Source organism: Cyprinodon tularosa, unplaced genomic scaffold, assembly GCF_016077235.1.
Source record: "Cyprinodon tularosa strain WSP-4 unplaced genomic scaffold, ASM1607723v1 ctg259, whole genome shotgun sequence".
NCBI lineage: Eukaryota > Metazoa > Chordata > Actinopteri > Cyprinodontiformes > Cyprinodontidae > Cyprinodon > Cyprinodon tularosa.
In genome coordinates this window covers 370353-389007 of record NW_024038958.1, presented here as the reverse complement: position 1 = coordinate 389007, position 18655 = coordinate 370353, and the positions used below count along the sequence as shown (strand labels likewise).

General features: G+C 36.2%; 2 protein-coding genes across 4 annotated transcripts in view; one reads left to right on the top strand and one right to left on the bottom strand.

Annotated features, from left to right (window-relative positions):
• Positions 1–1880: 1880 nt before the first annotated feature.
• On the top strand, positions 1881–13350 carry mydgf (myeloid-derived growth factor). The gene is made up of 6 exons (XM_038288591.1): positions 1881–2131; positions 4840–4890; positions 4986–5047; positions 7709–7790; positions 9846–9918; positions 12153–13350. The coding sequence occupies exons 1-6, from the start codon at positions 1988–1990 to the stop codon at positions 12230–12232; spliced, it is 492 nt and encodes a 163-aa protein (XP_038144519.1). The 5' UTR covers positions 1881–1987; the 3' UTR covers positions 12233–13350.
• The window catches only part of LOC119785794, a 22500-nt gene continuing 13212 nt past the window's right edge, over positions 9368–18655 (bottom strand). For 2 of the 3 annotated variants that reach the window (XM_038288590.1, XM_038288587.1), the window contains 2 exons: positions 14431–14557; positions 9368–9618 (listed from right to left, as the gene is read on the bottom strand). The gene's annotated coding sequence lies outside the window, so the exon portion shown is untranslated. The remainder of the gene's footprint in view (positions 9619–14430; positions 14558–18655) is intronic. The other variant, XM_038288588.1, reaches the window with a different exon arrangement.

Sequence of the window (18655 nt, the reverse complement as noted above, 5' to 3'; positions counted from 1 at the left end):
GCATGCAATGCACTATAACAAAAGGCTGCATTTTGTTCTCTTTGCATCACTAGTCCAAGAATTTATTACAAATAATGCATGAAGTTAACCTATTACTGATATAAAGCAGCAAACAATCACCAGACTTCAAACAGGGTTTTAGTTTGTCTCTCACCACTCTTCAATGAAGAGCAGAACAACAGCGTGCACCACTTTAGGTGGCCGGGCAAATGATCAGTTTACTGCAGATCTCTGAAGCCACCATGGGCCTCAAATTCATATAATGTGTTTAAACTAGTATTTAACTCTATTGAATAGTTCACATTTTGAAAAATCCTCTTATAATTGAAACAAAAAGTAGTTTTCTAACTTATCAGTTTTTGATAGATAGATAGATAGATAGATAGATAGATAGATAGATAGATAGATAGATAGATAGATAGATAGATAGATAGATAGATAGATAGATAGATAGATAGATAGATAGATAGATAGATAGATAGATAGATAGATAGATAGATAGATAGATAGATAGATAGATAGATAGATAGATAGATAGATAGATAGATAGAATCTTTCCAACAAGGCACAAAAGTGTTTGCTTTCAGTGTTTTCCACTGAGTGAATAGTCTGAACTGCATTGAGTTTTCATTATCAGTTAAATAATTTGGCACCTTCTTGACGTTTTGGCTCGCTGTCTGTGGCTGGTGTTTACTTCTCAGGCAATTGTTTGTTGACACCAAAGAGTGAAAGCTATTTGTGCCAGTAGAGGGGAAACAAAATGAGGAAATAATTTTCTCACTTGTGACAGTCTTACGCCTTAATGACAGTGGACAATATTTACCAGGAACCACAAGAAGTATGCGAGTCTGACCGCTACATCTAACAGGACCTTTCTTTATATAAGGACAATCAGGCTTTTTATAATAAAGCTGCTGTATAAATACTAAAGTACTTAGTTTGCTTCTTGAGTAAATGGCATCTGTTCTTTATCCGGTTTCAGTGTTTTTCTTTGGGCTGACAGTTTTATTTGCCAGAGAATTTCTCTGCAAGAGGAGAAGTGGATGTCAGGCAGGGACGGGAGGGCAGATATGGGTGAAAAGGTTGCCCAGCTGAATATCGCTGGTTGTTATGTGACTAAATTTGGCCCCATATGGTAACAATGTTTTCTGGGCTTTGCACATGAGTGCCAGACAATGTTGGGATGTCTCCTCTTGAAGCAAACATGTTAATCTGTGACGCAGAGTAGGTTCAACGGCTCCAGAGACATGAAACCACAGATACAAGCAGGTAAGTTGGTGTCTCCTGTGAGACAAAATCACTTGGCTGACAGCATCTGTTAAACGTGTTTGACCCCAGGCCTGGAATCAAACCTTATTGCAGCCCCTCAATACAATTATCTTATTTTATTTTTTAACTTCTGTTCTCTAACAATTTTTGTTGCTTTTAGGCCACGTCAATGTATTTTTATTTTTTTTCAAGTTTATCACTTTTTGTCTTGCCAATTAAACATACAATATAAATGAACTTACCTTGACTTATAAATAAACTTGGTAGAATGGAAAATGATGGATAATTCTAAATAAAATGACAATATGAATGTAAAAATGTTCAGGCTAAAATGAAAAAAACGTGAAAGGAAAAGTCTGAGATGTCTAAAAGTAATCACGCTGCCACCTGTCCATTGTGGTTTGAATGGATGTTCTAATATGTGAACAATTGCGACACCGTGTGGTAGAGATTGGTAACACAACACTTGTGTCAATTTTGACCCAAATTCAGTTCCTAAAGTTATGAATTTAAAATTTCACCCAAATTATATTTTTTTTATAACTTTTTTCTATGTTTGTTTTCTACTTGTGTTTGCAGATGCTGACATTGGTTCGTAGTGTGACGTAGGGTCTGACGATGTTAATAGTCGACGGGGCATTTTTCGCATTCGGAGTGCTTGCTCAGGGTAATACCATACCATACATTCAGAGGAGACCGATTCCAAGCTAGAAAAATTATGCTTTTCATGAAGATGTCGCCTCTGCTTTTATGGGCTTTGATGTCGCTGTGTGTCCCGGGAAAATCGTCGCCTGAGCGGACAAAGACTGTAGAGTTCAACGTTAAACCAGGAGGAGTTGTGCATACTTTCTCCGAGGGAATTGTAAGTCGCCTTTCTTTACTTCTAACCTCATTGGCATGGTACTTGAACATAATTTCAATGTGTAATAATTCTGCCATTATTTTTAACCCGGGTGATTCTTGATTATGTTGCTATAAATTAAGAGAGTTTATTTTTTATTTCGGTTTATACATTCCTCCCCCTAGTTAGCAATTTAAGACATTTTTACTGTAATAATATAAGCCAACATATTTATTTTAAAACGCATGTTATTAATGCACGCCATATTAATTAACAGTCTGTAATTAGTTGTTTTAAATGACTAAAGTGGAAAAACTACATTCCGCCGCTTAGGTGTAGTCGCTTAATGATGACGACACAGCCTGTGAGACGCTGACACGTCTATGCTGAGCTGCCACAAGGACCTCATTGATTGGACGAGGGGTTTTTGTTTGTCTTTCTTAGATTTTTATTGATAAGGTATTTCATTTCCTAAACTTTAACGATATTCTAAATGGAACGCAGTATAAAATATATACATTTTTAATTGTTATTTATTTACTAAGAAGAAAAACTGCTCATGTATGTTGAGTAAAAATAATTTCCTCATGCAAACCAGGAAATTATTTGTGTGCTTTGCTGATGTTCCGTATAGAAAAATGTCACCAAATATTTGATAAGGTGATTTCCATAATAAGTTCTTTGTTGTTGTTTTTGTTTTAAATATACCTCCTTATCTTAGGATCACATAAAGTTCAAAACCACATTTAATCTTTTGCTGTGTAATAATACCTGAGAAGGATTGTTCTACTAAATCTTTAATATAAATTAGGGTTGTCACGATACTAAACTTTTCAACTCGATACCGATACTAAGGAAAATATACGATACTCGATACCATTTTCGATACCTCAAGAATAAAAACTCCAAAATTTCAAAAGAAATATTTTGAATAATAATTAAAATACAATAAATAAATACAATAAACAATAAGAACAATATTTTGAGGTTGTTTGCTGTGCACAATATTAAGCAAGTTTGATAAAAAAAGTTTTCCTTACTTGGCTATGCTTTGCACACATAACAATGACACTAGCCAAACCAGTTAAGAAACAAAAATAATTCTCAGCAGCTGCACCTGAAAAAAAAAAGTCTGAAACTAAAAAGTGCTCAGAATTATTCAATTACACAGTGTTCTGAAAGTGCATTGTCCCCTATTCTGCACTTTAGATGAATGACTGCTTAGGTGCCACTGGTGGTAGGTAGCACTGTATCGATACTTTTGAAAATGAGTATTGTATCCGGATACAACGTTTCAGTATTGATACTTTTTTGAGTATCGATACTTTTGACAACCCTAATATAAATATAAACAGACGTGGGGATGCATCTCACTGAAGTCTATATATTACAATATGAATTTAAGCATCCTTTTCTAGTAGCATATTTTTTTCTGCTAATTTTAACAGTTATCATTGCAGGTAATGAAAACTTCATTTTCACAGAAAGTTGAAAATATTACTGAGACCAATAAAAAAATAATGCAAACATAGAAAGGTTACATTCTTACCCTCATAATCACAGGGATGTCTGCTGACCTGGCAATTGTACAGCAATCAATTACACCAGGGAAGTCAAAGTGGTTCCAGGGAGGGCCGTGTCTCTGCAGGTTTTCTTTCCAACCAAGCAATAGCACACCAGACTCCAGTCATCTCATCAAGTCATCATGTTCAGATTGGACTCACTTGATGAGATGACTGGGGTCTGGTGTGCTATTGCTTGGTTGGAGAGAAAACCTGCAGCCACACGGCCCTTTCTGGAACCAGTTTGACACGCCTGACTTGCATCCTCCACAAAGACAATAAGGAATTGGCTAAAATTGCAACAACAAAAAAGTTGTCCATTCATGGTGCTGGATCCAGAAAGTGATTTGAAAGGAAAAATGTAGAAATGCAAAAATAGGGATGGCCCGGTTTGATACTGATAGAGGAAAATAGTCCAAAATCAGCCACAAAATGAATATTAGAGTATATTGGCTTGCTTTTAAAATCTGTTATCAGCAAGTTGATAGAAACACTCCGCTTATGTTCGCTTCTGTTCAAAATTTTTGCAACATGTTGGTTAATAATAGTTTGGCCAGTTGACTCATATCTATTGTTTATGTTCTAATTATAAACAGTTGATGAAGCCTTTCTAATGTTCCACCCAAAATGAGTAATACAAGTATGGATGATTTGGGCTGATCGTGTATCAGGTCAACATCTGTATCGGCCAATTCTAAAAGCTACTATATCGATATCATGTCGGAAATTTATTTTTTATTGGGACATCTCTAAAAAAGGGGTTACTACAACCTTGGAGGGCATTTAAACATTTTACACAGAGATCTACTGCAAAAGGTTTATGGAGGCCAACATTTTGAATTCCTAAGGTGATGTTGAAAGGTTGCTAATTTTAAACACATTGAAGTTGCTAATGAAAAAGCATAAAAAAACTTTCTTTTGGCTAAAAATGATAAAATAAAAATCTATGAATCTTTATTACAAAAATAACAGGAGAAGAAAAGTACTTTATTATAAGTAAACTATCAATTTCAGGTTAACTTTTAAATTAAATGTCATAGCTGTATGAAAGAATAATGCATCAGTTAATCAATGTTGTTTGTTAGTAGTTTATTAGCAACTAATTAATGTGTTATTAAAGCTCCTTGAACACTTATTGGCTCCAAACCTCTCAATATTTTGTTTCAGAGTGAGTATGAGTGCACATTCACGTATGCTTCACAAGGAGGAACCAATGAGGTATGTGCTGTTGCTTGATCACTCGTCTCCCACAGTTTCATTGAATATTAATCCCAGCTGGCAAAGCAGTGAAATATTATTCTCCTTTAAAACAGCAATGGCTGATGAGCGTGGGCCTGAGCGAGGATGACAGACTGTTTTCTTGCTCTGTGTGGAGGTGAGACACAACTTGCACACACTTCGATTCGAATGCAAAACATGTCGTCACCTGAAATGGATGCGTTCTCTCAGTCCCAATAAGGAGGACTCATGCCCACAATGTGACTATATGTGAACAGATGCATTTCCTCAATACATGAGTAATACCTGCCCACTCACCATACTGTACCAAACTTTCTGCGGCGGTTCCTCGTCTTCAGTTTGCTGACCCTTGTCGTCCCATCTGCAGCTCCTCCACATTGATTTTAGTCAGTTGAGCCATAAAAGATTAAAATAAAAACCTCTAGCAGGGCGATACAGACTTTAATCAAGCATGACTGCATGCTTTAAATTGATTTAAATTGTTCAGATTGTCAAAACCATTAGTATCAAACAAGTGTAACCTGAGCACATAGAGATTTTTGAAATGATTATAGTTTCCACAATGAAGAGGAAAACCACCTACATCAACCGGACCGTTTCTTTTTAGTTATGGTCCTCTAAACTTAACAGCCAGTTGAGCTGCCTTTGGCAGCAGCAACTGCTATGCAGCAGTTAGTCTTCTTCATTACGTTGAAGGACTTTTCACCCCACTCCTGTTTGCAGAATTGTTTTAATTGAATCACAAGAGGAAAAATCAATTGAATAGAACCTGTCTGACAACATGAAGTAGGATTAAAATAAATATATTATCACCAAAATGAATAGGAGAGAAACATAATGGTGCTGGGACTCCAGTGAGATGCAGTAAGAGCCCTTATCCACATTGGACACCCTAACCCCAAGAGGAGATTCATATGAACAGGACTTCCAGTCTTCTATATGTTGCGTTGAAAAATCAAGATGGGTACTTGTGATTTTTTTTCTCCCATCATTGTTTACTAAAACGAGAATTTCATTTTATGCATTCATAGATAATGTGTGTTTAAAAAGAAAAAAAAAATCCCAGTTACAATATTTTACATGCTAGCTATTACCTTTTAGCCTGTTTACAGATGCAAAGCATAGTCTAGGTGTTAAGCTCTGCAATGGATTTTAAATTGGAATTGTGGGTTTTGACTGAATGTGTTTTATCCTGTAAGCTGATTGGTCAATGTCCTGTCAATAAGAAATTTCACAAGATGATAAAAAAAAATATATAGCTGTGCTGATGATGTTGCTGTCTACATTTCACATTTTAAACATTGAGGACTTCACTCTTGTTGAAAGGCTTGCTTCATAATTTTATAATAATTCAGTTTATTTTTTTCCACTTAATGATGAATTAATGACTACCCATGCAGCAGGGGTTGTAGCACTGTCCTCCACCTATAAAATGCACCTCACTTCCGGAAACATGCAGCTCTGTTTTCTGATTGCTTTGTTGAATTTAGGATTGATGACATTTACCAACCAACCGAGAGGAAAAAAAATCCTGTCAGGAACCCAGAAAGGTCTTTGTCTGAGTTGTCCAAAGAGGATCCTAATGATCCCCAATACTTTAGAGAAATGGTCTTCAGAGGATCTGAATTAATTAAAACAGACCAGGAACAGGACAGCTTCCCATACTATGAATTCTGATCTACAGGGTGTCCGCGGGTCATTAAAAATCATTAAATTATTATTTTTTTTAAATAAGGCCTTAATTGGCATTAAAATTCATTAAATTTGCTAATCGTGGAAATAAAATGCTTCGGAAAAGAAGCTTGAGGCGGAGAAAAGGCTAGAGAATGGGGGGAAAGTGCAAATTTGAACCAAAGTGGCGGGAAAACGAGGAACTTGGGACATGGCTGCAGCCTGTTCATGGTGAAGATGGTGAAGGATTTTGCTGTGTGTGTGTATATATATACATACATACATACATACATACATACATAAGTCATGGGTATTTGTTGATGGCATTAAGATTATTTCTAAGAGCATTAAAAAGCATTAAATAAGAGAATTCATGTATAAACCCTGGATCTAATAAAAATAAAAAAAGGTTCTGGATTGACCTAGTCAAAGTCTGAGTATAATTTTATTTCTGTATTCTGCTCCCAATTCATCACGTTTAAATGTAATTATAAAGGGCCTCCTGTTTTATAAATACAGGTTTATAATATGATTTTATTTTGTGTTTATTTCAATTCCTTACGAACTTCCAGGAAACATATTTATACTTTTTTTCATTTGAGATGGAAATAATGAAATGTTCAATAATTAAATTCTCAAGTTAAAAAATTAAGTAAAATAGTTTTTATTTTACAATCAGTTATTGTACGTTCCACTTTTGACTGAGATTGGTATTCATGGTAATAAAAAATAAAAAAGGGTACACAAGTCAAAAAAGGTTGGGAAACACAGCTGTAGATGACCTTAAAGAGACTGACGGTGGTCAAAACCCCCCTGATTGCGTGTAATTCAAACATTTTTTTCAAATGTAAAAGACTCATTTTATGTTAGTCTAAATCATGTTAACAGTGGTTTTATAATTAAAAGGTCATTTGTGAAATTGGCTCCAGTTTTCCCCTAATTGATTTAATCTTTAAAAAACTGTTTTCTGTTGGGTTTTTTTTTTTAGCATTCATGTCTGATATTAAAATTTGTGCATCTGAATTCTTCAACTATATGAAAAGCAAAACTAGAGGAATCTTTGGGGAGGAAACTCTATTTTCACAGCACTGCAAGCTGAAGCATTTCTGTTTCTAATTGCTTTCAGGCCTCAGGGAAAGTCATACCTGTTTTTCACCCAATTCAAAGCTGAGCTGAAAGGAACCAAAATTGAATACGCCAATGCTTTTGTAAGTATAAAACCAAGCTGTTCATTCTTTTTTATTTATTTTCTTTTTTTGTGGTTCTGTTTACATGAATATGTGCTGATCTCTGTCATCCAGAGAGTCGCCCCTCATGCCCACTGAATATGAGGGCTGATCACTGATATTTTGTCATTTGTTGGATTTTATGTGCGATATCTTTTGGTGCGGTTATTTCCTCCAGTCATTCTTGTAAATTAGATTTCAAATCTCGATGAATGTTCCCTGGATTATTCAGGCTGTGAGAGAACATAAAATAATACTAACTAGAGCCAAATGATCATTTATTTTTCTACCTCCAGGACAAAATGTAAAAAAATCAGTAGTGATTAAGCCAAATAAAATTGAAGAAAAAGAAATATGCATGATTTTTGTAGAGCCTTTAACTCTGGGCCATTCCTTCAGAGATGAGAATCTCTCATTTGACGATCGGCTGCCACAAACCCACTCAAGCTGAGGCAAACTTAAAAAAAAAACAGCATTGAAGAATGTCTGCTTGGTGTTTCCATTCTGCCTCATACAGGCTGTCAGTGGAGAGATAAAAGCTTTTCATTACTCTGTATCTGTACCAATGTGAGGAAATCGAGGCAGATTCCCACTTCTTTTTTTTGCACAGCCTCCAAATAACGAAGCTTTTAACCAGAAGCTGCTCAGGAAAGAAACTCAAGGCTACTTTCATGTTCTGCAGCTTCTCGTTTATTTAAACATATTTCCTCTTCTAAGCCACACATTTAGTATCAGATGAGGAAAAAAAAGGAATGTCAACATCGACACTTTGATCTGATTTTTCTGTGACAAAATAAAAATGTAATGGCAGAATTTGTCAACCGAGCCATGCCTCTCCTGGATCAGCATGAAAATGATTAAACATATAGCATTAGTTAAGGGATTTATTGTGAGTCTGAGTCATAAAGGCAGTCTAAACACTCATCAAGCTCATCGTCTGGAAATTTATAAAGCATGCTTTTATCATGTTCCAGCTCTGGATTAGTGTGAGAAAACTATTGTCATAAAATGTTTGATTTTATTCCTTTTTCTTGTATCTAAATGTGAAAATCTAGATGTCTATAAAATTAAGTGCTTTATTTTTAATTCAGACAGCATTTAAATGACATCATAACTTAATTTTGTGTTCCACTCCATTATTTATTTGAGTTTTGATTTACAAACTGCAAGAGAAACTGCAGATAAATGCCCCTTAACAAACCAAGAAAAGCATTTTAATGTCCCTCTAGAGCTTCTGAGATCAGAATTTAATTTTAGGAACTGATATGTTTACCAGAAGTCCTCCAGCTTAAAGATAGATCTGTTAAGTAGCTCTGAAGAAAAAATGAAAAGAAATTAATTTCAGTTCCTCATCTAAGTTTGGTAAATATCTTTGTTTATTAAAAAGCGATTTAAAAACTTAAAACAACATTTTTACATCATTAAAAAGGCGTAAGTAAATGTTTTCAGGATGTATAAGTGTCTCTGTTAAAGCTGGTTGAGCTCGACCCTTCTGCTTTTATTACAACGGCTTCAGCTCCTGTTTACACTTCAGCGCGAGCCACACAGAAAATGTTTTCTTTTTTTTAGTTTTTGGAGTCAAACTTGAAGTTGTCTTTGCACAGACTGCTTTCTGTGGAAGGTTAATGTCTGGACTCTGAGGTCAGTCACTTTCGGCCGCAGCTGATGCGGTCGTGGTCCATGAGGCGAGGCGATGCGAGGCACCCCTTGACACGCCTCCTTTCCCCCAGCAAGGACAGTCCTAACACTGGTGTCATTAGAAATGGAGAGGGAGAGAACATGCCTCCTCCTCCCGCTCTGGCTCTGTGCCCTACAAGAAAAAGAGAAAATGACTTCACTGAGTGAGGGGACTGAAACAACCTTCCCTACTGAAACACATCGCTTTGACCTTGCTACTAAATCTAAATATATTCCTACTTCTCCTCACACTGCAAATGACACTGTTCTCTATGCTACCTCTTATTTTTTTTTTTTCCTAATTCTTTTGTTGTTGTTTTTCCCAACTTTTCCTCCTCGTCGTTCCGGATGAAACTCCAGTCACAAACAGCAGCAGCAGGACAGCATGATGTGCCTCTGAAGCCAGAGGAATTTACCATAGGAGAATCAACAGGTGAGAAATTGATTGTGTCTCCAAGTGTTCAATCAACTCCCCCTGCCTGTCACATCCGTCTCTTTCTCTGCCTCCACACCTCCCTACCCTCCCATTATCACGTTGCAAGCTTCCTACAGATTCCTCCTGCGACGCATACGCTCCAGCTGTGAGTGGGTTTTACAGTTGTCCCTGTAGCATTATTTGTTGTTCTTCAGCTCCTGCACAAATCCCCACTGTGGCTTCAGTTCCAGGCTGTGATTAGCAGGGTTTGACAAGTCACCCCGACCAGCAATTTACTTCGGCTGTCATTTTCAGCAGATTAGACGCTAAAGTACGGAGGCTTACAGGCTCCAAACTCGGCGACGATGACAGACTTAAGGATAATCCCATCACTGAGAAACAGCGAGAGCAATGAATTCCAGGCAGAGATTGCTTATCGGCGTGTAGTACAGTATGTAAGGGGCTTTTTAATTACTCACGTCCTAAAGCTTTTTAAATGTTCCTGCTTCTCCTGCAACACTAGATGGGGATGTTCAGGTCTGAGTAACTCAGTGACACCCATAGGAAGAAATGGTAACTACAGGTAAAAACTTGGATATAAGATACTAAAACTATAACTAAATTATCTTGGTCCAAACGCATACATATTTTAATGGTTTCTTTTTATCTAAGATTATAATATAGATCCACAGCTTTCCACAGTTAAAAATCTGACATTTTTCTTCAGTGCTACGAAATATGAAAGAAAATATAATTGTTCGCTTGTATATTTCACAATGAATGGAATGATATAGAAGAGTTTGTAATTGCTAGAAAGGAAAGATTTTCATCTGCTTCATATCTTAAACTCATAAGCAGGCAGCAAAAAAAAAAAAAAAAAAAAAAACACGGGGGAGCAAAGATAAACACTAATTTATGATAATTATTCTAACCTTACTGAGGTTACTGAGCTTAAAAGAACAATCCAGCAGTGTTTTATTTCACGCTTCACTTTTGGTTGGAAAACATTTGCTCATACAGAAGATTTTTAAAGCAGTTTTTCATTGAGAATTCATCTGACTTTTTAGTATTATTGAGTTTTACAGTTATATTTGTGTTAAATATTGTTAAAATGTGTTATTTCAGTTTATAACCATCAGTTTTTAAATGTAGATTTTTGTATTCAGTGCAAGAGGTTATTTCTGACTAAATATACCTGCATTAAAGTAGGAAAATAAGATAGATATGTAAAGTTATAATGCATTAGCTTTTACTTTAGGGAAAAATAGCATGTAAGTGTCTAACAGAAGGCGTGGGAACTTCTTTAAACTAAATAAAGGCGTGCTAAATGAAAGATTCCCTCAGAGGAAAGCCAATTCTATTTGTTTTATTTATATAGCTCCATTCTCCAACACACGTCATCCCAGGGCACTTTACAGAGACAGTTCAATCAGAACATACAGACAGATTGGTCCATAGTTTTCTACCAAAGGAAAACCAGCGGATTGCATCGACTCATTGACTCCACAGCAATCCCTCACACCAAGCATCCCATACGGTTGGAAAATAGACCTGCTGTGCTTTTAAATCTACTGCCTAATTTCTGCCTGCTGAGCGTCACAACATACTTTAACATTAATATATATAAATTTTATAAATGTGTGATTATAAAGTGTTAGAGGTGACAGCTGTCCATAGAAGAAAGGTCAATTTACAGTCTGCACCCTAAATATCCAGACTGATGGGCTTTTGGGGATGGAGAAGATCCTTCTCAGGGTTTCTTCCTTGAACAATAAACAAGCACTAAAACTTTTTTTTGCCATGAAAGTAAAAAAAAAAAAAAAAAAAATAGCTTTCTTGGCTTTACTTGGAAAGATGCCAGTGCAATCATTTTATTGTTGTTGCCTATTTCTGAACTCAAGCAACGATTAACAAAGATTGGGATTACGTTTTTTTTTACTTGCTAAAAATGCTTTTAACCAAAAAAATAAGATGCCTCATGCAAGGTCAGGACTAAATGTACAAAAGTAAAAGAGGAAAAAATGTAAGACAGTAGGTTAAAATCAACATCTTTTTCATCCCTAGAATTCTCTTAGGTTATAGAAAAATTGTCACAATCTAGTTCTCCTCAGGACGGCATATTTGACGCCTCATTTTTAGCTCAAGTGTTCCCGCTATTACAAATATTGTTTTTCTTACTGATCAGTCTAATGCTTACTCTTCTCTAGTGGATGTGGCTGCAACAGTAATCCATTATCCTTTTTCGCTTCCAGTGACCCACAATGATGGAAAGTTCAGCGCTCAACTTTCCAAGCTGACCATCATTGGACGAACCAGACACGATGAGCTGTGATTGGACAGAAGTCATGCTCAGTCACAGCACCTTCAGTAATGACTGAACCATGGATTTAGTCCTGAGGAACAACCTAAAACTGAAGCAGGATGAAACTGATGGTGGCCTGAGGAGACTTTATGCCAGCTGCAGTACATGTCAAGCACTTTTCTTTTTTTTTCTTTTTGGGAATTTCAGATTGGCTCGACTAAAAATGAAGATGATTTAGCTGATTATGCAGACAAAGAAAAAATCAGTAGTTTTTTTTTTTTAAGTTTCTGAACCTGCATATAAATTGATTCTGGCTTGATCTTCCGGGTGTCTTAATATATAAAGGTTGGCGTCAGAGTGGGATCTGTCCAGCATAGATTCATGTTAGATTAGCAGGAGATTTATGCATGATGTGTAGCCCTGGGAGGAGAGTGAGTTATCCCCGATATTATGAAGCAGCACACATCTAAACAAGTAGATATTGCTCCGACTCATTGTAATCCGCCCCGCTGTTGATGGAGAGCTCTTCAGCGTCTCGTTATCTACATCTGCTGCAGATGACTCAAAGCACCACATCTGATTGCTCCAAACATAAGCTGGGTTTTTGTTTTCTGCTGTTTTTCCTGATAAGACAAAGCTGTTTGAAAAAAATATATATATTTTTAGGGTTTGCAAACTGTTGAGGTGTTTAAGACATCCATTGGCTTATATATGACGACTATGGAATTTATGTTATGCAATGGAATTGAAGAGTTTAACTGGATTGTGCTGCTTTTATTCAAGATAGAACACAAGTGTATGTATCAATGCTATTTACATCACCTATTGCACTGCTAAACCAGTCTGAAGTAACAGGTAGGGGAGGGGGCACAGCTGCATTCTTCTTTTTCCATTCTTCCTTTTACCTCTCTGGAATCTCATTAAAATGATTTGAAACCTTTGTTAGTGTAATGTTACATATTTTTGGTTAATAACGGAAACTTTTTAACGTTCAGTTAAATAAGATACCAGGAATTGGTTTCCACTGGCTTCTTGATTTGGAAAAGAAAACTAGGAATGAAAACGTGTTGGTTGGTTAATTTCTCCAGACATTGTTCCCTTTTCTATTTACTAAAGAGATAACAGTCAAAGCATATTTAAAAAAAAAACTTAAGGGCTTTTTGCATTAAGTTGCATTCAAATGGGTTCCTTTATCCTTTAGCTTCACTCTTTATCGTCCCCCAAAGGTAACTGCACCTTCACAGGCTGTTCCAGCTCATACATAAACATTTCATATAGATAAAGGGGAGGACATGACAAATGTTTTCAGGAAACATTAGGAGATGGATTATTAGGAGCTATGAGTTTCAAGACATTAATTTATTTAGTTGATATTGAAAGCTGTGATAGCAGACAAAGCTTTAACAAGTTTCATATTTTTTTCAACTCGTGCCAGAAATGAAAACCCAATCTTTTAAAAATTCAAAAGGGATCAGAATTTCAGTACTTTTCACAGTCCAATTGGAAGAACTTTTAAAACTTTTAAGAATCTCTGGTTCCTAAACTTTTCATTTATGTGCTATAAAAACTTAAATTTATTCAAATTTTCATGACACTTTGATTTTTTTTTTCAAGTCTGGAACATCCAGAGTCTGTGTTCTGTCTTTTTTAAAGTAGGATTTTAGATTTTGAAATGTAGCTGATTTCAGTTTGGTCATATGCTGAAAGGCTGTTTTAAAAAGCTGTTACCCACTGTGCTGAGTTATAATGAAACATCAGTTGCTTACAGATGAATGGAAGTAAGATTCATCACTGATGTTGAAACTTTCTACTTAGAATGTTATGAAATCATTGGAAACCTCTAGAAATGGGAGTCTGGAACGATCATGGGGAGCCTAAAGATGTCCGAAGTGATGAAATAGAAAGTATGCACAGACATTTGGAGGTTTCCAGGTGAGGCATCAAAATGCCAGCACTCGTTCGCGGGCCCCTCTTGAACCGTTTGCTTTCATCTCCCGGTGCCACATGTGGGGATCAGTGAGCACACTGTGCAGGTTTCAGAAGTGCTTCATTATCACATGCCTCCCACCTCTTTTTCTCTGCTCTTTCTTCTCCTATGCGTTGCGACCTCTTTATCTTACCAGCATTGATCCAAACCCTCAAACACTGCAAGTGCCCAAAGGATTGAATCCAGATTTAAGGATTTCTCTGATTTGACTCTGCTCTTGGATTAGCTGGGATAGGTGTACCTTCTGCGTCTTTCATCTCGTGTCTCCCTGGAGTTCAGCTGGGTCCCTTTGTCGCCGTCCAGGCTCTCCGTCTCTCTCAGGGGAGGGTCAGAATAGGAAAAAAGATCACTCCCGGATCTCGACCTAACTGAGAAAACAAAGCTTGTTACTTATTTTCATAGAAGCATCCTCTCTTTTTTTCCTACCTGTTGATTGCTGTGAATCGTGATGAAATTTGATGGGTGTTTGAATAAAGACACATTGTCACCATGGTGCAGATAACTCTTGTGCTTTTGTCGGGTTACATCAGTCGAGGTCTGATTGAAGCTGCCGTAGCCTTGTCAGAAGGGTAAACATGAAAAGAGAGGAGGAATTTGATTGCCTGTGTTGAGGCGTTAAATATTCTGAGCGCTGTCAGGGTCGGGCCAAAGCGAGGATTGCATTTTTATGTCCCATCTTATCTGTCCAATAACCATAATTTTTAGAAGCACTACTAATGCATTCCTAATTTGGACCAGTTTAGGGAAGCAGAACCTCTAAATGAGAATGTATGAGACCCTTTTTGCTAGAGTAATAAAAATGTAGCCTTAAAATGTATTCAGTAAGCATAGTCAATTAACATATATTGTCCTCAAATAAATGTTTTTTAAGAGATAGAGAGCCTTCATTGTCTCCTGTTAATTTCTGGAGGGAGAGGAAGCTTTGCAGAGAGGATCTATTAAATCCAGAGGCACATATGGGGATGTATAGAGTGCTGATCTTTGTGGGCTTACTGAGATAGAGAGTCAGGAGGGATTTATCCATCATTACATTAAGCCCAGAGAAAATCTAGATTGTGTGCTAACGGGTTGGTTTGTTGCATGCACAAGTCACACGCCAAAGCTGAAAACACTCCATTCAGGCGCTTTTTTTGTCTGAATATTATGAGTTTTTTTGTTCACCTGCAGAAAACTTAACTGGAATAGCAAGTATTCTCCATGGGGAGCTATAAATTCAAAATAGACGTATACCAAAAACCAATCAAATGTACACAAGTTCTCACACAAATATACTTATATGAAAGCCAACGACAAAAAAACATTATAAAAACACTAAAAAAAAAAACATTTCATGAACAGGTTTACTTTTTGTACATAAATCTTGCCCTTCTGAAGCTTTTTGAAGGCAAATCTGGGTTTTGAATGCTCCAATATGATGTCACAGACCTAAAAAAATAATGCACTACCAGTTTAATAAATGAGAAGCTATTAGTCAGCTTTATATTTTTTTATATATAAAAACTATTTTCTGAGATTGTGTTTATTTAAGAACAACCATGCAAATTAACAAACATCTACAAAAAGTGGACTATATCATGTCAATTTCCATGTGAATCCCAGATTGTTCATTCTTTGCCTTTTCTAAAAAGTGCTCTAAAACTGGCCTACCTGTCTATCCATGCTGGGTCAGATCCTGACGTTTGAAACAGGGAAAGCAGAATAAAGCGTTGGCCTTGCTGCATGCAGTTAGCCAAGTCTTGTAGCTAAACCAGGTCCTGGAAAAGGACAGACTGTACCATCTCCATCTGTCTTTGGACTGCTGATTATTGTTGCTAAATGTTTTTTTTTTCTTTTTATGTCTTAATCAGGTCCATTGTGGTGGGGCGACGCCCTAGCGTCCTCTATTGGCCAGCTGCCAATGATTAAAGGTATAATAGAGGATCTTTGCAAATTTTTGAAAAGACCCACCCTCTCCACTTTAAAAAAAATGTAGATTCACAACCCTGCACTCGCTCCCAAGAGGGAACTCCTAATAAACGTGTGCAAGAGCTTGCATGAGCCCATTTCTCCTCGTGCACGCTCTGTTTAAAAGTTGCTGTTTGCATCACTCATACAAGCTTACTTTCCAAAAGGAGATTTTCAATTTTCCCACTATGTCAGACTCCCTATCGGTAAATAAAATAAAAATAAATAAAATGGGGACGAGCATGTAGGACGGTCTTATGTAAACATATCACAAGAATGAATGACAATTAGGAAGACCACTTTTGATGATCCACCCAGAAAAAGAACATCCTCCACTATACCTTTAAGTAATTTCCTGACAGCCTATACCTTTACAGCAAAGCGGTCTCTGTTTTCTACAGCAATTTGATGGCCAAATTCTGACCTGTTTCTGTTGAGCTGTTGAGTTAAAAACCTCAGTATCTGAACAGCTTGTTGTTTGCCCATTTGCTCACTCTGTCTATGGGGCCCAGAGCTGCCTTGTTTCTGTCAGCCGAAGCGCATATCACCAGCTCTGTGTACTGTCTGACACCAGCAGAAAAGCTTTACATCCAGCTTCCTCACATCGCAGGAAACTATCAGGAGAAACACGTACAATGATTTGGAGCTGAGATGACAGCTTGTTTGAGGCATGTTATAGATAAAAAATGGATATGTCATAGCTCTAGTTTAGTTCTAGCTAAAAGGATGGGTTATGTGAATGCAGACTGTATATAATCCCTTGCCGAAGGTCTTACACTCCTTAATGCTATTATTATATGTGATTCTCAAGGGAAATCTTTTATTATTTTTTTTTACCAATGAAAACTTAAAGGTGTGATATGCGTTGGAATTTAGACTAGTGCAATAATCTAACCCTTCCTTAATCATGAAGAATAAGAACGTGTTAGAAGTAGTGTAGGGCTCAGTGAACGAAGATCTCATGCAGTACTGTTCAGTCCATCATCTGAAAGTAGTTCAGAGAAAATCAAAAAGAAATCCTGTTTTTTTAGAAAGGAGATCTGGTCAAATTATCGTTTTGATATTTTTGGAAAAAATGCTCTGTGTAGAGGAAAACCAGCATAGCATTTCACGCTGGTCAAAGCATTGATGTGACATGTTAGAAAACAAACACCGCACTGTTCAAACACAACGCTGAAGGAATTGCCTTATTGTTCTCTTCAGGTCAAGCAAACAGTTCAGACTTGATGGTAAAACGCATGAAGCTAATTAGTAGAAGTTAATCTTTAAATAGGAAACCAGCTGCAAATGTGTCATAATGGTCTGGTCAAAGTCAAAACCTGAGAATCTGTTCAAAGAACTGACAATTGATATTTATGGTTACTCAATCCAATATGACCAGCAGGAGCTGTGCTGCAAAAACAATGTGCACAAATTTCAATTTTTAGATTTATTAAAACAGGTAGAAACATAACCTAAAAATCTTAAAATTGGATAAACTGTCTGAGAGGCTTTGAATACAGATTAAGTCATTGAAATCCTTTCAAAACAATGTATTATTTTTCTCTCAATTCACAATCTTTGCAAGATAGTATTAATGTACTTATTAAAAACCCAATGAAACTCATTGATGTTTGTGTTTTTAACCTGAGAAAATTTCAGCAGGTATTAATACTTTCCATAACACAAAATCTTCTCTACTATAATTTCAAATAACTTTAATCAGGCCCCTCTTTTTTACATTTATGACAGTGTACGATTTGAAGAATAAATTACATAATATTTTTCAAAGCACAGCGAGTGATCTTTGATGCGGTCTTTGATGTATTTATTCTGTTTGTTTAAAAAAATGGGGGGGAGAAGAAAAACATGATTTTCTGTGTTATCTTTGCCATCTAAACCAGACCCAGAGCTACAAGGGAATGGTTGAGATCAACGCATATTTGTGTGCTGAATGGCCCAGTCAAAGTCCAGAACAAAAATCACAATGAGAATCTGGTTAAACTTTTGTCCGTCAAATTAAAACCCAATTTTTGAGGTGACAAAATGTGATGAACTTCAGGGTAAAAGAAAAAGCATAAATGCTTTTACAAGGCGTTGTACACTGTAGCCACTTTTGTGATTCATTTAGAAAATAATTGATTGGATTGTTTGGATTTTAACTGACAAACCTATTTAAATGGAGTCAATATAATTGGGTATATATTTGTTTTCTAGCTTTCAGGTTAGATAAGTTAAAATTAAATCAACTTTAATATTTTTTTTTGTTTAAAACATTTGAGAAATTCAACTCATGTTTATTTATATATTCAATTTTAAATCCAGAAATATGTGATTTAATTTGAGTCATATGATTAAAAGTTGCTTAAAGCTATTACCTACTTATGAGATATTGCATTCAAAGTGAGTTTATTATGCCAAAAGCTATGGTGAAAGTGGACAGCTGACTATTAATCTAAAAGTTTAAAATTTTTATATTGCTTAATTTTTTTATATATTAATTTTAGTGTTTCAGACCGTGTATTAGTAATTGTGGTTCCAAT